The sequence below is a fragment of the Uloborus diversus genome, unplaced genomic scaffold, assembly GCF_026930045.1.
Source record: "Uloborus diversus isolate 005 unplaced genomic scaffold, Udiv.v.3.1 scaffold_14, whole genome shotgun sequence".
Lineage (NCBI taxonomy): Eukaryota > Metazoa > Arthropoda > Arachnida > Araneae > Uloboridae > Uloborus > Uloborus diversus.
In genome coordinates, this window is record NW_026558098.1 from 721,765 (window position 1) to 744,194 (window position 22,430).

Genomic DNA, 22,430 nt, shown 5'->3' on the forward strand with positions numbered 1-22,430 from the left:
CGACTTCCACTTTCTTGAAATGAAGACACAGTTCTTGATAAAAACACAGGAAATTTATTTACACTATGTACAGGAAAGATCTTCAACAACTGCTAAATTATTCATCAGCAATTAAGCAATTATCACACAACACCGTAAACTCAACGTTTACACACGTATTTACTTCCAAATACGAAAACAACACAGCGAAATGCCTCGCTATAAACAGAGCAAAATGCTATCAGTTCGAAATATCAATCGAAACTAAACTGTTTATCCATCGCTAACGGCTTAAATACACCGAAAAGAAATTTCTCAAATATTCCACACGCTTCTGTAAAGTAGTAGACCGTTATCAATGAAAAGAAAGAAAATAGGGGTCGTATACTTTAGCCGAATGAAAAAGGGGTTGTATATTCATCACGGGAAACTATTTACAGGTTACGTTACTACAATAATTACTATTTACAGGATTTGTAACAGTATGTATGTGCGTAATTTTCTTGTGTGCGTATGTAGTTTCCCCGAGTTAATTACAACGAGTTTTCTCGTGACGTCTGTATGTACGTATGTATGTATGTATCTCACATAACTCAAAAACGATATGTCTTAGAAAGTTGAAATTTGGTACGTAGACGCCTAGTGGGGTCTCGCTGTGCACCTTCCGTTTTGGTTGCATTCGGATGTTCCTAAGGGGGTCTTTTGGCCCTTTTTGGAGGGAAATCATTGTTCATTTCGATGTAAACTCAAGTGGTGTTATAATTTGTCGGACACTTGGCGATAGATCGCCAGTCTTTTGGCCGCCAAGTATTGTCGCCAACTTGGCGACAAATTTGGCGATTTTAAATATTTTTTTTTTTAATCTGGCTTTAATGTGGCCACTGTTGGTGATATTTAGAGAGTAAACAATTGAATCACATTAAAAGTGTCAAGAATGGGGAAATGACATTAAATTGGAGCAAAAGGAAGTCATGTGATGCACACATCAGCTCGTTTGTGTTAGTTATATCTTTCAATGGAGAATAGCTTCCTAAATATAAGTTAGGGGACCTGGGGCCCGTATAAAAAGTTAAGTTTTGTAGTTTTTGACTCATTTTCATTTTTGCTTCAAACTTCCAATATCTCAACTCTGCATCTGATTTTGAACATTTTTGCAACTGGGAGTATGCATCTAAGACTAATGGTTGCGGAAATAAATGTGTTGCAGGTTAAAACGGAACAACCTGGATATATATATATTGTTCTTTCTTTACGAACCATTATTTTCGGAACGAAATTCCAATTTGTTTGTATTGAAAAAAGTAAGTGATCTTAATCATTCCACTTTGCCCCACATTCCCCTACTATTATTAACGTTCTTATTTTTTTTATTTTTAAAAGTCTTTTTTTTTTAACGTTTTGGCGAAGGAGAAAAAAGTAAAAAAGAAATTCTTGGTGATAGATTTTTTACCCGAAAGGAGCAGTTGCTATCGATTTCACTTTTGTAAAAACTATTCATTTTGCAGCATTTTTGATTTTAATATCAATTTATTTTTATTTTGCAAAAGACTAAAAAGTTTTATAATGGAAAAGCTAATGTATTTGCTGCATTTGTATAGCTGCTGTTAATTTATTTGTGCATATTTAGTAATATTTAATTTTTATTTATTTATTTATTGTAATTCTGGTTTCCGATTTGCCGCTCAAACGTTAGCCAAAGTAGCTTTATTTAAAGTGTTTCCAATAGAACTTTAAATTTAAATAAAGCTTTGTTTACAAAAATTAATAGTTGACATTTACTGAAAAGTAAACCCTAACAATTTGAGAAACTAAGTTAGAAACGTATTCTGATCAACATTTTTTTTTTCTACATAACTTAGTCTTGTGTCCTGAAAATCGATTTTGGCTTATACGGGAAAACAGGCTCGTTTAGTTTTAGATGGAACTTCTTATGATCACTGTTCCCGAACTCTCCCGTTCAAAATGTCCGTATGTAAATGGAAAGAAACGAAGTCGTAAGTTTATTTAGTATTTTTAATATTCAATCATTAATTGCCTACTGTCCGCCAATTATTATCCGCCAGCCCGTTTAAATGTTCAAAATGAAAGCAGTACACACCATAACTAATAATAAGAGTAGACCGAGCTTTCTCATTCTTGCTGATGAAGAAAATTGGTTCATAGATGTATCATGTGACTAGTGGAAGGGCTTGGCAAAGACTTTGGCAGCATGGTTGCTAGATGGCAGCATTATCTACAGTTTGGCACTCGACATGTATTTTACGACGTAATGTGTTTTCATTAAAAAAAACTTCCAGGTGCAGAGATTGAACTGTTTTTCTTTTATTGATGCATTATTTTGACATTACTAATAGTTTTTGATCAGTTTTTAGTCACTTTTATTTCATTCGGAACTGCTACGTCGGCGTTAGCGTAAACGTTTTGCGTTAACGCAAAAATGTACTAATCGGTATCTTAAATTGAAACTGTAGGTAAAAATATTACCGTTTGCTGTAGTCACGTGATCATTTGACTGTGACGTCACACATGGGATTAAAAGATCACGTGACCATTGCTATTTTGTTGCTGAGTGGAGTAAAATCATTTTTATGTCATTTCTGATCAAAACCAATGGTTACAAAGGCTCAAAAAGTATATGTAAGTAAAAAAAATGCGTGAAATAATCGAAAAATAGCATTTTCATAGGTAAACGAAGAACATTTTTACCTAATAAAACCTTAATATTTAAACCCCTAAATTTACCCATACAAATTTTATCCCCCTAAAAAAATCCCATTCTAAAATTTTCCCCCTAAATCTAAGGGAAAAACCCCTAAGTTGGCAACCCTGCTGCAATCTTCTATTAGAAAGTTATATCTTTTGATGGAATTTGCAACTCCTATAAACTATAGAGGGCGTTGCAACCGCTGTCTAACGGCGGATGAAAAAAGGTAAAACAAACAAATGCCGTTACTTATAACTTGCTTTGACGCTTAATGAATGACGGCAATTTTTCATCGTGTTTGTGGGAAGCATTCATTTCTATTCTTCTGAAATTACATCTTTACTAATAATAAAGCAGAAAGTCTCTCTGTCCGGAGGATGTCTGTAGGATGTCTGTGACGCGCATAGCGCCTAAACCGTTCGGCCGATTTTCATGAAATTCGGCACAAAGTTAGTATGTAGCATGGGGGTGTGCACCTCGAAGCGATGTTTCAAAAATTCCATGTGGTTCTTTTTTTATTCCAATTTTAAGAAAAAAAAACTATCATAAATGACGAAATTATCATAACGTGGAACCGTAACATGGGCACAAGCCAATTGGCGAGATACGAAATGATCATAACGTGGAACCGTAACGTCGGTACAAGCCAATTGGCGAGAAAATTCACCATACATTATTTGTAAATATACAAGCGAACCAAAAAACCTTTAATTTTTCTATTACGGGCGAAGCCGTGCGGGTGCCACTAGTTACATCATAAACTGTCTGAGGCCTGTCATTTACCCCAAAGAAAACACGTGGAATGGAATGTTTTACCTTTTTCTTTAGTATTGTTAATCACCGCAAGGTAGCGTATTCGAGCTCTGGAGTTGCGAATTAATCAGTTATAGTTTGTTTCACCACACCTAGTGAATTTAACTGCTGTAAAAAATGTCATAAAGTATTTCAACGCCTTGTAAAAAAAAAAAAAAAAACTCAGCAATTTAGTTGTCTGATAGTGCCTCTCCTGCAATAGCTCGGGCGTGCTGTGCTAGGCTCGAAAGTTTTTCATCAATGCTTAGGGGGTTGTGGGGGGTGGGGGGACTTACAAACACTTTTTCCAAGAATTTTCTTAAAACTCCCATAAAGCGTGCGGAGCTACGGAGGATTTTTAACTGATTGTCTTGATTCGTTTATTTGTTCGGTATATCCCGCTTCCGGTATTTCCGATGACGGTTTTTCGGACCTGCCTCTTGAGCGGTATATCAGTATTTTCCATGTAGTGGCCCTCCGCTATTCCGTTTTAAGTGGTGCAACGGAAAAACAGACGTCCAATCGTTGTGTATCGATATATCGCCCTGTCCGATATATCGGTTACTGGTGCAACTACACTGTTAAAAATTCAGGAAGATTTTCTGGTAATTGTTACTGTGAAATGGCGGACCTAACGCATCGCTGATTTTTACGGTAATTTATACCTGAAAAATAAGCGATCCCAGCTCCAATTGGTTGCTGTGGCCTACCGAGGGAACCGTAAAATTTTACAGTAACATTTGATTTTTACGGTAATAGTTACTGGCAACATGGATGCCAGTAACAATTACCGTAAATTTTCCCGAAAATTTTTAACAGTGTACAACCGATGTGTACGTATAATTTTAAATGATTGAGCAATCACGAATTACATGAAATACACCGCCAGCTCAGTCATTTCCAGCCGAGGACTGCAGCTTCAAAACTTCATTTCGAAACTGCAGTCTTCGGCTGGAAAAGACTGAGCTGGCGGTGTATTTCATGTATTTCTGCTTTAGCCCTGGCTAATGGGCGGTGATTTACCGAATCACGAACTGCCTATTTTCCTCACTTGACTAAAGTGAAACTGATTTCTCAGATTGTCATGACGACGCGAACAATTCTAGCTCCTTGTTTTAATGTTTATTGAGAGGATGAATTTTCGTCTCCAGGGGTTACAAATCGTTCGCGTTCATTCAAGGCAGGGTTCGTTGATTTAAATCAGCTTGATTTAAATCGTGATTAAAAACATGATTTAAATCAAGTGATTTTTTAAAAGAAATCATTGATTTAAACCAATTGATTTGACCTAAGTGATTTTTTTAACAATATCATTTAATTAAAATCAGTTGATTTTACTCTTATAAATTAATTTTGCATTTTTAGAATGTATTGCTCTAAATTCAGCTACACTGCATTATACTATCCTAACTTTACCAGGCAAAACCACATAGATACCTGTTTGTGTGTGTGTAACAGATTTTCACTTTATTGCTTTTGCTCCCAAATTACAGTTTAGAACAAAATAAAAATTTGGAGTTTTTCTTATACACCATGACTAATATGGTTCAGAAAGATATGTTATTTTATGCTAAAAACGTACATGATAAGGGAAACCTTATCTTTGAGCAAAGCATAAAACAAAATCACTTCTTATCGAAGTATTTATAAATCTTTAAAAATGTATTGAATAGTTAGAGATCCTATCTGAATTTTAAAAGTAAGTTGAATGGATTCATCTACAGTGAAGCATCGTTTATTCGTTTTTGAAGGGACTATATGAAAAAAGCGTACAAACGAAAAAACGTATAATAGGTACAGGCTAATGTGTATCAGACTTTGCAGGGACCAATTTTAAAAACGCATAATTGATAAAAACGTATAAAAGAGAAACGTATAAACGGTGCTTCACTATAGTATGGAATATATTATGTTTATAAATGTAAAGTGATAAATATCTACAAATTTTTGAACATTTAAAAAAAATAATTTAAATTTAAAAAAAATTCGATTTAAATAAAAAAAATCCGACTTTTTTGATTTTTTTAAAAAAATTAAAAATTACGAACCTTGATTCAAGACAGATTTCACTTTTAGAAGGAGGTTATGTAAAATGACAACCTCTAAGAGGGGCGCCACACTTGGGGGATGGCGTCTATGCCTCACACACACACACCTACCTACATACATACAAACATACAAACACACACTCGTGATTGACTCGAAAAACATAATTTGAGTTCAAAATGTCAAAAATTCAAAGTTTTTTGGGCAATCACATTGCTTATTGTTCTCACTTGACTATTTTGAATTCCTTTGATTTTATTCCCCTCCCCCCCCCCCCGCCTTCCTCTGCAGCACCAACGTCCCCTCCCGATGCTGCTCCTCTAGCGAAAACAGTCTACAGATTGTGCCCATATCCTACACACACGCGCATGCATACACACACCTATACACACATACCCACACACTCATGCCTGCACACAGACACAAACACACACGCCTACACACAGACACAAACACACACGCCTACACACAATCGGGATGACTCGAACAACATAATTTGAACTCAAGATGTCAAAAAACGAAAGTTTTTTTTTTTGAGCAATCACGATTGCTTATTGTTCTCACTTGACTGTTTTGATATGCTATCATTTAATTTTCCCGTCAGCACCCTCTGCAGCATCACCACCTTCGACCGGGTCCTCACGATGCTGCTCCTATAGCGAAAGCCGTCTCCAGGTTGCGTCCATATCCTACACTTACACGCATACATACACAACTACACACACAAATACATACACCTGCACACAACATACACAAACACATACACTCAAACGCATACATGCAGACACCTACACACACACTCACACACAAATACATACACCTACACACAACATACACAAACACATAAACTCAAACGCATACATACACCTACACATACACACACACCTACACACAACTACCCACACACTCATGCCTGCACACAGACACAAACACACATGCTTACACACACATACACATACCCCCTACACAGAAACACACATACCCCCCCCCACACACACAAACACACATGCCTACATACACACACACACACTCGCGATTGCGAAAAACATAATTTGAATTCAAGAGGTCAAAATTCAAATTAATTTTCTTTATTGAGCAATCACGATTGCTTATTGCTTTCATTTGACTGTTTTTGTCGTGCTATCATTTTATTTTCCCACCAGCACCCTCTGCCAGCACCACCGTCGACCGGCTCCTAACGATTCTGCTCCTCTAGCGAAAGACGTCTCCTGGTTGCATCCATGTCCTACACACACACACGCATACACACACACGCACGCACACACACACACACAAACACACACATACGCACATACACCTACACACACGCATACATACACACACATACACACAACTACCCACACATTCATGCCTGCACACAGACACAAACACATATGCCTACATACACATTCCCCCCCACACACACATACATATACCCCCCCCCACACTTATGCCAGCACACAGACACAAACACACATACCCCGTACACACAAACACCCCCCCCCACACACACACAAACACACACGCCTACATACACACACTCGTGATTGCGAAAAACATAATTTCAATTCAAGATGTCAAAATTCAAATTAATTTTATTTATTTTTTTTATTTATTTTTTTAATTACATTCTCATGGAATGATGCTAGCCATTTGTCCCACTCTGTTACCAAGCTAAGGCGCAATCATACACACACACGCATACATACAGACACCTACACAAACACACACACGCATACATACAGACACCTACACAAACACACACACTCATGCCTTCAGACAGACACAAAGACATATGCCTACACACACATACACATTCCCCCCCACCACAAACACTCATACACACAACTACCCACAAACTCATGCCTGCATACAGACACAAACACACACGCCTACACATACACTCGTGATGACTCGAAAAACATAATTTGAATTCAAGAGGTCAAAATTCAAATTATTTTTTTTTTAATTTTGTTTATTAATTACATTCTCATGGAATGATGCTAGCCATTTGTTTCACTCTCTTAGCAAGTTTAGGCAACAGTGTTTCGTTTTTACTCGTTCTGTCGTTGAGTTCGCTAACTCGTATGAAATTGAAATTGCGAGCGACTGCACTTATTCAGAGTCACGTGTTCCCTTAGAGGCACGGCCATGTTCACCAGCATCTTCGAGGGCCTGCGTCGCATCGCTCCGGCCTGCGAGGACCCGGACCGCGTGGTCGAGGTGCACGTGGAGGACTTTGTCCTGGGCGAGGTCCTCTGCCGAGAAGACTGCCTCGTCATCTACCGGAGGCCCGAGGGCGCCAAGCAGAGGCTCGACATCGTCATGCAGCTCGACCTCAACCACTCCTACAGCAAGGCCTTCAGGTGAGTCCAATTCGGAAATGTATTGTTACAAATTCTGTAAATAGTAATTATTGTAGTAACCTAACCTGTAAATAGTTACCCGTAATGAATATACAACCCCTATACATTCGGCTAAAGTATACGATCCCCCTATTTCTTTTTTGTTCATTGATAAAATTTGATAACGGTCTACTATTTTCCAGAAGCGTTTGGAATCTTGTGGAATATTTGAGAGTTCTCTTTCGATGTGTATAAATAGCCGCGCCGCATGATAAAAAGTCAGTCTCGATTGAGAATTTGTACTGAGAGTGTATTAGCTCTGTTTATTGCGAGGCATTTCGCTGTGCTGTTTTCGTATTTGGAAGTAAATACGTGTGTAACCGTCGAGTTTACGGTGCCGATTGATTGCTGATGATTCATTTAGCAGTTGTTGACGATCTTTCCTGTACATAGTGTAAATAAATTCTCTGTGTTCTTAATCAAGAACTGTGTCGTCCTTTCAAGAAAGTTGGAAGTCTCACCGGATCCGTTACAGTATGAATAATTTTGTGATGAATGGAAATCGTTTGAGCGAACGATAGAAATATCTATAGTTCCCGATTTCGCTGCTAGAGGGCGTTTTTAATGAGATGCATAACTTCCCGTTCACCGGACCTCGATCCACGTGGCTTTTAGCTTGGGAGGTATTTGAAACATCTTGCAAATAATCCTGGAACTTTACCTGATCTTAAATGCACGACATGGTCGAAGACTTGTCGTTGTCATTTTTTACTAGTAGGTTTTCAAAATCGCTGATATACATATTTTCTGCAAAGTTACTTTTCTATTTTCCCCCATTCACTTACTGTAGCAATGAAATAAAAGGAAAAATATTAATTCAAAAAAAAAAAAAAAGCAAGTTTTTGACTACAGGAAAAAGGACTTTTTTTTTTTTTTTAAATTAAATATTACTTATTCACTTCGAAAAAGTATGAATTACATTTTTTTTTTTTTTGATGAAGGAATTACTGAATGAGCTTTTTGCACGCTTTTAGTTTTTAGTTCCACAATATAGATCAGAAAAATAAATGAAAAACGATACGCATTTTTCTTTTATACGAGGTCTGTGAGAAAAGTTATTAATGTTTAAAGTCGACTCTAAAAATTAAGCGCGAAAACACAACAACTCAATATCGCCGCTGATGTGACGTCACTATGTACACCGATACAGTCAAGCCTCGTTTATCGCGGTTAATTCGTTCCAGACTTTACCGCGATAACTGAATTTCCGCGAAGTAGGATTCTGTATATATTTTTCTACTAAGAGCACATAAAACTTACTTACGGCAATTTAAATAGGTTTTTATCGTACTTAGAGCCCCATAGACATAAAACAGCACCCTTAGCCACCATTACATTTGCATTACTTAATATATTACACAAAAAATGAGAAAATTAGATATGTTAGACGTAATAGATGTCACATTGTTAATTATTCTTCTTTACTAATAATAAAGCTGAAAGTCTCTCTGTCCGGAGGATGTCTGTAGGATGTCTGTAGGATGTCTGTGACGCGCATAGCGCCTAAGCCGTTCGGCCGATTTTCATGAAATTTGGCACAAAGTTAGTATGTAGCATGGGGGTGTGCACCTCGAAGCGATTTTTCGAAAATTAGATGTGGTTCTTTTTCTATTCCAATTTTAAGAACAAAATTAACATAAGATGGACGAGTAAATGACGAAATTATCATAACGTGGAACCGTAACATGGGCACAAGCCGATTGGCGAGATACGAAATTATCATAACGTGGAACCGTAACATTAGTACAAGCCAATTGGAGAGAAAATTCGCCACACAGGCGAACCAAAAGAACTTTTAATTTTTCTATTACGGGCAAAGCCGTGCGGGTATAAGAAATAAACTACACACACGCAGTACTTACACACTACTGCTAGTCTATGAAAACCTAAGCTTGTTCGATGAAGAATCAATTGCCCGTTAATGACCGTAGGAGCCTCCGTTCTTCCCCCTCTACATTTACGTGTACAACTTAAAAAGCTAGTACATTGTTGAACACCATTTACAGATGTATTTATCCCCTAGTAATAATACAGTGATTTATACCTTCCAGTTAGTGCTTAACGGTTAAAATGAGATAGCGATCACAAGTGCCGCGGGTAATAAAAATCGCGGATAGCCGCAAAAAGACTAAAATGGGGGACAAATCAGGTAAAAATTGTCCTATCTCAAATTCGTAACTGTATGGATGCATAACACTTTCTGCAAACAGTGAAAATATATAGAGAGTACAGTACAAATGTTTTGTATTTTTGCACAACCGAACTTAACATCAATAACAAACAAGTGTATGTACGATGAAGAACGCACAAAAATAATAATAATAATAATAAAATTAAATCAATCAATCAAGCAAAAACACCTGAGTGTAAATTTACAATTTTTGAAAAAAAAAAAAAAAACAGCCACTGGTATTCGCTTTTTACTGCGAAAATACATGTTCGTGATTGTTGATTGATTCGCGGATAATCCGCCCCGCGGATAAACCGCTCGCGGATAATCGGGAGTCTACTGTACTTGGTTATTCTTTTGTAGAAAAAAATTTACGCGAGCGCATAAAAAAGGCTAATTATTATATTTGAAAAAAAAAAAAAAAACCTAGAAAAAACCGCGATGTACTGAAGCCGCGAAAGTCGAAGCGCGAAGTAGCGTGGGACGACTGTAGTACCAATGCGTACGTTGTTTTTGGCTATAGTTATAATCTACGATTTATGCTTTCTTTTTAACTTCCTTTTACAAAAGAATAAAACGAAATTTCTTCCAAGGTGACGGAACAAGGATTCGTTAAAGGAGGGTCTAATAATAGGGGAGTTTTCGATTTTTCAATTTTATTTTTATATGATAGAGTAACATGTATGAACATCATTGGTGAAAATATGTTTGCGATACGATAAGTAGTTTTTTTTAAATTAATTTTTAAAGTTCAAGCGCCTGTGACGTCAGGTGGCATAGGAAGTGACGTCATGCGCTCTTCCGGTAGGGGAGAAGCCGAAGGTCACGTATTCGACTTCGAAGACGAAACGTAAAAGGCTTATCTCCCCGCATTTAACTCCTCGCGTTTCTGGAACATTAAACCTCTCATCCTCTCGGAAATATTCGAATATCCTCATTGATGGTACATGAGGAAGATTATTTAGATTGTGCTTTAACGAATCCGGTCTCCATAGTGTGTTCAAAAGGATTATTGAATTTCTAAAAAATAAAAATATCAGCGCGCTCAAAATGTCCCTAGCGAAAACAAGGGATCTTCGGCGGAAGGCTGCCCAATCGCGCCCTGTGACGTAGGCTCATGACGTTTCAGAAGAGCGCACTTTTACGCGTGGATTTTTAAAAATTCATTAAAAATCAACCACGGTGTTTTAAAATTCGGCGATGGTGAATTTTTTAGTTTTGAGGGTCCATTAACAATATCCAATAGCCAAAATATGAACATTCAATAGGTTGCAACTTCCCTATTTGCCGATGTTGGATATCTGTACGCTGTTTTCCTTTTTGGAAAAACATTTTGAATTTATATCGGCAGAAATGAAAGAAGTCGAAGCTTGGATTTTCATAAAAATAGGAATTTTCGCCAGATAAACTTTAAAAAACAAAAAATAGGTTCAATATATTTTTGAAGTGTTAAGAAAGATTGCTGCGGTGCTATACTTAATTGAAAATTCAGAACTTTTACTTCAAAATTTACGCGATATTGAAAAATAACATCTTAAATTTAAAACATTATTTCGTTGCTGTTACAAGTTTAAACTTAAATATATTTTTCAATCATCTAAGTGTTCACAATATCTTAAAATGATATTGCACTATTTTATACATTCTGTAAAAATAGGTTTTGTATACAAAGGGATTTTGCTAAATTCTTAGCACCGGCTTCGCCGTGCTGATAATGCTAGTATTTTATATCGAGATAAAATCAAGATCAATATAAGATAAAATCAGTATCAATATAAGATAAAATCAAGATCAGTGTAAGATAAACTCAAGATAAATATAAAATAAAATCAGGATCAATATAAGATAAAATCAGGATTAATGTAAGATAAAATCAAAATCAATATAAGATAAAATCAAGATCAATATAAGATAGAATCAAGATCAATATAAGATAAAATCAAGATCAATATAAGATAAAATCAGGATCAATATAAGATAAAATCAGTATCCATATAAGATAAAATCAAGATCAATATAAGATAAAATCCAGATAAATATAAGATAAAATCAAGATCAATATAAGATAAAATCAGGATCAATATAAGATAAAATCAGTATCAATATAAGATAAAATCAAGATCAATATAAGATAGAATCAAAATCAATATAAGATAAAATCAAGATCAATATAAGATAGAATCACGATCAATATAAGATAAAATCAAGATCAATATAAGATAAAATCAAGATCAATATAAGATAAAATCAAGATCAATATAAGATAAAATCAGTATTAATATAAGATAAAATCAAGATCAGTGTAAGATAAACTCAAGATAAATATAAAATAAAATCAGGATCAATATAAGATAAAATCAGGATTAATGTAAGATAAAATCAAAATCAATATAAGATAAGATCAATATAAGATAGAATCAAGATCAATATAAGATAAAATCAAGATCAATATAAGATAAAATCAGTATCAATATAAGATAAAAATCAAGATCAATATAAGATAAAATCCAGATAAATATAAGATAAAATCAAGATCAATATAAGATAAAATCAGGATCAATATAAGATAAAATCAGTATCAATATAAGATAAAATCAAGATCAATATAAGATAGAATCAAAATCAATATAAGATAAAATCAAGATCAATATAAGATAGAATCACGATCAATATAAGATAAAATCAAGATCAATATAAGATAAAATCAAGATCAATATAAGATAAAATCAGTATATCAATATAAGATAAAATCAAGATCAATATAAGATAAAATCCAGATAAATATAAGATAAAATCAAGATCAATATAAGATAAAATCAGGATCAATATAAGATAAAATCAGTATCAATATAAGATAAAATCAAGATCAATATAAGATAGAATCAAAATCAATATAAGATAAAATCAAGATCAATATAAGATAGAATCAAGATCAATATAAGATAAAATCAAGATCAATATAAGATAAAATCAAGATCAATATAAGATAAAATCAAGATCAATATAAGATAAAATCAAGATCAATATAAGATAAAATCAAGATCAATATAAGATAAAATCAGGATCAATATAAGATAAAATCAGTATCAATATAAGATAAAATCAAGATCAATATAAGATAAAATCCAGATAAATATAAGATAAAATCAAGATCAATATAAGATAAATCAGGATCAATATAAGATAAAATCAGTATCAATATAAGATAAAATCAAGATCAATATAAGATAGAATCAAAATCAATATAAGATAAAATCAAGATCAATATAAGATAGAATCACGATCAATATAAGATAAAATCAAGATCAATATAAGATAAAATCAAGATCAATATAAGATAAAATCAAGATCAATATAAGATAAAATCAAGCTCAATATAAGATAAAATCAGGATCAATATAAGATAAAATCAGTATCAATATAAGATAAAATCAAGATCAATATAAGATAGAATCAAAATCAATATAAGATAAAATCAAGATCAATATAAGATAGAATCAAGACCAATATAAGATAAAATCAAGATCAATATAAGATAAAATCAAGATCAATATAAGATAAAATCAAGATCAATATAAGATAAAATCAGGATCAATATAAGATAAAATCAAGATCAATATAAGATAAAATCAGGATCAATATAGGATAAAATCCGGATCAATGTAAGATGAAATCAGGATCAATATAAGATAAAATCAAAATCAATATAAGATAAAATCCAGATGAATATAAGATAAAATCAGGATTAATATAAGATAATATCAAGATGAGAATAAGATAAAATCAAAATCAATATATGATAAAGTCAAAATAAATATAAGATAAAATCAGGATCAATATAAGATAAAATCCAGATAAATATAAGATAAAATAAGGATTAATATAAGATAAAATCAGTATCAATATAAGATAAAATCAAGATGAATGTAAGATAAAATCAAGATGAATGTAAGATAAAATCAAGATCAATATAAGATAAAATCAGTATCAATATAAGATAAAATCAGTATCAATATAAGATAAAATCAAGATCAATATAAGATAAACTCAAGATAAATATAAAATAAAATCAGGATCAATATAAGTTAAAATCAGGATCAATGTAAGATGAAATCAGGATGAATATAAGATAAAATCAAAATCAATATAAGATAAAGTCAAAATAAATGTAAGATAAAATCAGGATCAATATAAAATAAAATCAGGATCAATATAAGATAAAATCAAGATCAATATAAGATGAAATCAAGATCAATATAAGATAAAATCAAGATCACATGCTTATATTGATCTTACGTTGATCTGAATTCTGAATCCTATCTTGTTTGCTCACACGCTCATCTCTCCCCCTCCCCCCTCCCCCAGCATCCACCGCAGCGGCGACGAGTCCAGCTGCCGGCGCCTCTTCGAGCTGTTTCGCGCCCGGGTGCCGCTGCTTGTCGAGTGCGTCCCCGAGATCGGAGTCTCAAAGTTCGTGCTGCAGAACGTGCTGCAGCTCATCCGAGAGAAGCCCTCCTGGTCGGCCGCACACGTCGCGGCACACTTCGGATACACGGCCTGCTTCAAGCACCCCGTCATCCAGAGGTGAGTTGAGTCGGGACTCGTCCGTGCAGAAGGTCCCTTTTTTTAGTAAATTTGCAGTCACGCTATCAGTTTAGTGGTCACTTGTTTTAGTCATTGTAGTATAGTATTTTCTATGACAGCATTGGTATACGGGACTTAACTGTAACATTTTAAATTACAATATTAAAAAAAACTAATGCGACTTTTAGCCGCAACCATCAATCCTGCATAGTTCTAGCATTCTGTCATCCAGAAGTGAGTTGTGTCGGGACTCGTCCGTGCAGATTAAAATTTTTAGTAAATCGGCAGTCCCGCTTTTAGTTTTTTAGTCACTTGTTTTAATCATTGGTTACCGCATTATTTTTGATGACAACATTGGAAAATGAGAGTTAACTGTAACATTTTAAATTACAATATTTAAAAAAAAAATAATGTTGCTACAATCGTCTATTCTGCATGTTTCTAGCATCCCGTCATCCAGAGGTGAGTTGAGTCGGGACTCGTCCGTGCAGAAAGTCCATTTTGTTTAGTAAATCGGCAGTCATGCTTTCAGTTTAGTTGTCACTTGTTTTAGTCATTGGATACCGCAGTATTTTTAATGACAAAATTGGCAAGACTTAACTGCAACATTTTGAATTATACAATATTAAAAAAAAACTAATGTGGCTTATAGCTACAACCATCAATCCTGCATACAGTAAAACCTGTCTGCAACGATACTGTTGGGACCTGAAAAAATATTGTTATAGACAGGTTATCGTTATAGACAGTTTGATTACTGATGCTGACATCTTGCTAGGGGACCAAGGAAAATATTATTATAGAGTTAGGTTTATTGTTATAGACAGTATTGTTATAAACAGGTTTCACTTTATTTCTAGCATTCTGTCATCCAGAGATGAGCTGTGTCGGGACTCGTCCGTGCAGATTAAAATTTTTAGTGAGTTGCTAGTGGTTGATAGATGCTTTTAATTTAGTAGACACTTTTTTTAATCATCGGTAGCTGCTTTATTGCGCAATTTTTTTGAGAAAAACATTGGCGTATGAGGCCTAACTACAACGTTATACAGTCGAATCCCGATAACTCGAAACTTATTACTCGAATATTGCTTTATGTCAAATATTTCATCGGGTCCCAAACTTTTGAGACTGTTGTGGAAGCTTCCCATAACTCGAACGTTTTAGCTGGTTCTTTGGGACTTCGAATTATCGAGAGTTGAATGTACATATGATTATTTATTTAAAAATGGAATAACTTTTTCTATAGCGTTCAACTTTGCTAGCTCCAAGCATCCCATCATTCAAAGGTCAGTTGTGTCGAAACTCACACGTGCAATTCAAATTTTCGATGAGTCACCAGTGACCGGATCGCATTTTTAGTCAGAAGCCACTTTTTTTCAAATCACTGGTAGCCAATTTATCGAGGATTTTTTTTTTTTTTTTTTTTTGAGCAATCACGATTGCTTATTGTTCTCACTTGACTGTTTTTGGCGTCCTATCATTTTATTTTTCTGCCAGCACCCTCTGCAGCATCACCGTCGACCGGCCGCCTCACGATATATATCCTATAGCGAAAACCGTATCCAGGTTGCGTCAATATCCTACACTTACACGCATACATACATGCACGTACACACAAACACATACATACATACGCCTACACACACATACACAAACACATACACAAATACATGCACACACTCAAACATATACACACACACATACATACACCTACACATACACCTACACACAACTACCCACACACTCATGCCTGCACACAGACACAAACACATATGCCTACACACATATACACATTCCCCACCACACACAAACACTCATACACACAACTACCTACACACTCATACCTGCAAACAGACATAAACACACATGCCTACACACATTCCCCCCCCCCCACACACATAAACACACACGCCTACATACACACACACTCGTGATTGCGAAAAACATAATTTGAATTCAAGAGGTCATATTAATTTCTTTTTTTTTTTTTTTTTTGATGAAAACTTTGACTTACAAGATCGTACTGCAACGTTATACGTGTGAGTATGTAAAAAGTGGAATACCTTTGCTAAAACCAGCAGTCCGGCCTGCTTTAAGCATCCATTCATTCAGCGATAACTTGTGTCGAGACTCATCCGTGCAGACTTGAAAATACTAATGCTTAGTGACTCGCCGGTGAGCGTTAGACACTTAGTGACGACCGTTTATTACTAACAATGCTCAACTTCTTCTGGATAATGACTGCTGATTCTGATGTTTGTTCTTTTTTTCAGCCAGATAAACATGCGCTGCGAGGAGAGCCAATTTATCGCAGAGTTTTTTTTATGAAGCATTGACATATGAGATCGAACTGCAACGTTATACGTGTGAGTATTTGTAAAAATTGGAATAACATTGCTACAACCGTCAGTCCGGCCTGCTTTAAGCATCCATTCATTCAGAGATAACTTGTGTCGAGACTCATCCGTGCAGACTTAAAAATACAAATACTTAGTGACCCGACCAGTTACCGGTAGACGCTTTTAGTGACGACCGTTTATTACTAACAATGCTCAGCTTCTTCTGGATGATGACTGCCGATTCTGATGTCCGTTCTCCGTTTCAGCCAGATAAACATGCGCTGCGAGGAGAGCCTGGTGACGCCCCTGCACGTGGCCGTCCGCTCCCAGCAAGTGGCGTCCGTGGTGGCTCTGACGGAGTTGGATGCCCGGATGGACGCCGTCGACGCCACTGGGGACACCGTCTTCCACTACGCAGCCACCACTACCAGGGACATCATACAGGTGGGTCCTTTGTCGACGTTGCCCGAGTACTGTACTATAAACTGTAAAAACAATTTCTGAACTTTTTTACGGTGAAAAGTACTGGCAACTCAGCTTCCTGAGCTGCAGGGGGGCATATAATTATATAATAATATTTATATATATATATATATATATCAGGGGGGCATATAATCTTCTATATATATAAAAATGAATGTTTGTCTGTATATCATCCATGAACTCAAAAACTACCCGGCAGATTTCGCTGAAACTTTCACCGTTTGTTATTTTTGGTACTGGGAATGTTTATAGACCCGTTCGAAAAAAATCCGATCGATATTTCCTTTTTTATTCCAATTTAAGTCACAATCCATCGGATAAATACGAATAAAAAGAAATTAATTCGCGTGAAAGATCTCATTGATAAGAAGTTAGCATTTTTCTTGAGTTTGAACAAATAAATTCTTTCTTTATTATTTTATGGCTTTTCATGCAACGGGGGGATTTAAAACTTTTTCTATTTGATATTTTTAGCGATGGATTGATCTCGCAAACTGCGTGAGTACAAAATTTGAGTAGAGTCACGGCTTCACTTGATTATTATGAAAATTGCTATATATATGTATTTTTCCGCGGAGAAGGTGCATAATATGCTCACTCGCCACCAGATGGCACTGCAGAGTAGCAACTTCTGGCCCGTTCAACCGATTGTCATGAAAATCAGTATAATGATGTATTTTTTTGTTGGCGTAGCAACGCGCGTCGGGTACAGCTAGTATTTATATAAATCTTTTATGTATATAATTACCGTGTAACAGTGAATACAATCACTCAATGGCAAACAAAAACGTTTAAATTGGAGTTTTTCCTGTAACTTTTGGAAGTTGAGGAGACACACGTATAAGTAGCTTTTGACATGTTAGCCTTTTTTGTAGAAGAATATATTTATTTCTTGCGTATGAACGCATTCGATAGTCTCTAGTTCTGGGCATACTTAAAGTCATTTTTATTTAGCTAAAAATTTCGGCCAAAATAACGTGAAAAACTGACCTATTTTATATACTCTGCAAAGTGGCCGATTATTACCGATTAATCCAGGGTCCGACTAACTAAAAGTGAGGCCCTAGGCCAAAAATAATTTGGAGGCCGCCTAAAGACTTTATAACGGATTGCAGTGGTGGATTTGCAAGTTTGCGGCACTTTGGAATGCATTTTTGTGTACCTTTTGTCTATCATAGAACTATATAAATGAATTTTCATATTACTAAGATGAACCACCTCCACGAGGAAAGTTCTGGTTTCGTTTGAAATCTGGGTAATGAAATGCTGTCCTACTTTAACATTCGTTTAGGAGTATTTTAAATCCTAATTACTAACATTGAGAAACTCAAAAAAATTAATTGATGGGAAATCAGACGGTACGTTTCAACTTAATCGTTTGAGCCGTACACTCTCTCACAGGATTGTAATTGGTCGAAGTGCTTGTTAAACCATACCCCTTCTTCCAATAGCATTCAGCCGCACTTTGAGATAACTTTCTATATAAAGCTTCGCCTTCAGGAACGATTATCTTGCTATTTCAGCTATCTTACAGTTGATACCACTTTCCATTTCGCACTATTGTAATGGAGGCCATCCGTGAAAGAATCGCATTCTTGGAGTTCGTGGTCCACATGCATGAAGAAATCGAAAGGTTTGAACAAGAACTAATAAATATTCGTCAGATAGAAAACATGAGAAATGAACTCGAAGCGATGGAAGAAGCATTTTATGATTTCTATACTCAAGACATGTCGGACAACAGATCTCGCTGCTTGTAAACTCGGAGTGGAATTCAAGAAAAAAAAAAAAAAAAGGTCCTTTTCAGGACCATCTACATATTTAAAAGAAGAATGTTTATTCTGAATTATATCGTGGGATAAGCGGGTTGTATGGTTATCGGGGCATTATTCAAATTTTCAAAGTTCTCAATAACTTTACTGGTTATTATTTTCACTTTTACGAAACATGTTTAAAATGTGGTTCAAATACAAGTTGGCCATCGCGCGACATACATATGATGTCAAAAAATGATTAATTACGTTTCAACATGTATTAAATTTCAACACGACAATAGACGCTTTAGAGGCAAAAATTTTTTATAAATGAGATTTGAGGCGTTCTTTACGAATTTTTTTTCTAATTTTAATTTGTAGCGCAAAAAATACTTATTTATTACAGCTCTTCTGTTCGCAAGGGAAGGGTGGGGGGTGATTTTAATTAAGTAGGTTTTGCAAAATAATATATCCGTACGATGTTCTGTCAGTTAGTCCCTAATGAAGATCAATTACCCTCTTAAAGCTATCTAACCCCTTACTTATTACAGCCGCTTCCGGTAAACTGTTCCAAGTGCCCAAAACCCTACTAAAGTAATAATTTTTTCTAATTTTCAGATTAGCCTGAGATTTGAATAGCTTAAAACACCTTTCCATGCAAAAATTAAAAACCCATTAACCTCTTTCATGTTGATAAATTTAAGCAACTGAATCATGTCCCATCTGACCCTCCTTTGCTCCAGGCTATGAATATTATCTAAATATAAAAGTCAGGGCTGGCAAGTTTCTGCCGGAGCGGTTAAAACCACTGGTAGAAACCGGTTAAAACCGGAATGGCAAAAACCACTTTCTGCCACATTTTCGGCAGAAACTGGCAAAAACTCTCAAAATGACAAAAAAAAAAAAAAACCATTGATAGACAGTAGAAAACGCATGGAAAAAATAATTAATTGTTAACCAAAGCACAGTTTAATTTACAATATTATTCCAATTCAGAATCAAATGTTACATTGTTTGGATCCTGCAGTTGCTTCTTGGAAAAGGTGGTTCCAAAAATCTAAATAGTTTCTCAATTTAATATACAAGAATGAGAAACTTTAGAATATTCTTGCAACAGAAGAGCTAGCAGGCAATGCATCAAAGAACAAGTAATATTCATAAAACTTTCAAATTGTATATTTTTTTAAACTTGTCCATCGTGTAGTAACTAGGGTAGTGGTAAAAATTCGACTGGAAAAATGAGTTTCGAGAAGTGGGGCCAATTTGATTTGCAAAGCTGTGATATTAAGTACAAAATTTAGATTAATATTGGGAAGTAAAATTTGACACTTTCTTCTTGAAGCACATAATTTCAATCACAAGCAACTTAGATGAAGCTTATTTGCGAGCAACTTACAAACAGTAATGCCAGTTTAATTCTGTAAGTCATTCCTCTATCCTAAGAACCCATATGAGTTTCGTCCTTTGTTAGATTAATCCAAATATTACGAGCATCAGTAATTGAAAAGTTCCCTTTCTGAACTAAATCAAGGGCAGTAGCATAACATTTTATTTTTTACAATGACGAAATGAAGTTTAATTTTTTAGTTTAAACAAATATCATTCAGTAATTACTTTAGTTTTTTAAAACGACTTTAAGTTTTTGCCAGTTTCTGCCGGTTTTAACCGGTTATAACCAGTTTCTGCCACTGGCACGGCAAAAACTAATTTCTGCCGGCAGAAAGCCAACCCTGATAAAAGTCCTCTTACTAGCCTAGAAGCTCCTCTTTGAGCCCTTTACAATGAAAAAATGTCTTTCTTCGGAAAAAGAGACTGAAACTGTACAGCATACTAATTACTGAAGATGAGATCTTACCAAACTCATATATTTTTTTATAGCAACATTGATAAGAATTGACACCTGAGTCTTCGTCCTATGCTACATTTGGAAGTTTAATTTTCATTTACGATGAAGAACCTCGACTAATAAGCGTGTTTTTATACTTTGAAGTTGTTAGTATGTAAAAACAGCGTCTTCATTTGTATTTGAAGTAATAATTTTGATGATTTGACTTGAAAAGAGAGAGAGAACCAACTAGAACAAAGAACACAGTCGATATCAGTGAATGCAATAAGAAAGTGCGCTGGTACAGCATTGCGATTTATTTATCAAAAGTTTCATTTCAAACACACAAAGATTTAAATGAGAAATTGAGAGGTAATTATATTTTATCGCTCCGTTTACGCCAGCTTGGTGAAAAATCAGGCTAATTTCTTAAAATTGAAAGTCAAAAGGGCAGTTAAAGATATTTTTGGATTTAGTTGAATTTTGTATAATAAATAGGCTTGGTAAGAGGCAACTTTTCCGCATATAGGCTTTGCATATTTCTCAATTTCATTTTATTCCCTCTACCCTACTAACCATAAATCCTACATGGTAGTAAGAGGGTTGCGCAACCCTACACGATAGTAAGAAAGCAACCTAATCCTACACAATAGTGACGGGTAAGGAAAAGTACCTAGTCGGTAGTACGCGGGAAAAACCTCTTTGTACAAGCTGGCGGATGGAGAAGGTAAAGCATTAAAACTACGTGGTAGTAAGAGTAGCTTAATTCTACACGGTAGTGGGCGAAAGGGTAAACATTAAATCCTACGCGATAGTGGTGGGTGGGGTAGGGATGGCATGAATGAAATGTCTAAATCAGTGGGAAAGGGCAGAAGAAAATAGAATAAAATTAGGGTGGAAGATTCCTGGAAGCATTGTTCGAACTAATTGGGACAAAGATATTTTTTCGGGGACTTCCCCTAATACGTCCTAAAAAGCCAAGAACAACAGCAATAAAAAAGCCCTAAAAATACAAAAAACCCAAACATGCAAAAAAAAAAGGAACTAATGTTTTAAATCCGGTTCTTATATATGATTATTTTTATTTTCAATATTGATCTTTACTTACAACTTAAGTTTGAAAATTACACTATCGGAAATATGATCATCATATACTCGTTTTCAGTTTCAGTCGACATTTCTACAAAAATACCAGGGATGCATCATTGTGTATTGTTATTTAGTATATAAAGCTCAAAATATTGTCCGAACAGAAAAAAGGATTCCTTCAAATCTCAAAAAGGCGTAAGTAATATTTTTACTCAATTTGTCATACCCCATTCAAATATACATTTCAGAAATTATAAAAA

The 22,430-nt window shown here is 35.1% G+C and overlaps 1 protein-coding gene across 1 annotated transcript in view; it reads left to right on the top strand.

The window, feature by feature from the left end:
• The first annotated feature begins 7,672 nt into the window (after positions 1–7,672).
• The window catches only part of LOC129232819 (85/88 kDa calcium-independent phospholipase A2-like), a 136,303-nt gene continuing 121,545 nt past the window's right edge, over positions 7,673–22,430 (top strand). The window contains exons 1-3 of the mRNA XM_054866918.1: positions 7,673–7,887; positions 14,462–14,680; positions 17,286–17,463. Of these exons, the coding sequence (XP_054722893.1) occupies positions 7,673–7,887; positions 14,462–14,680; positions 17,286–17,463 (612 nt within the window). The remainder of the gene's footprint in view (positions 7,888–14,461; positions 14,681–17,285; positions 17,464–22,430) is intronic.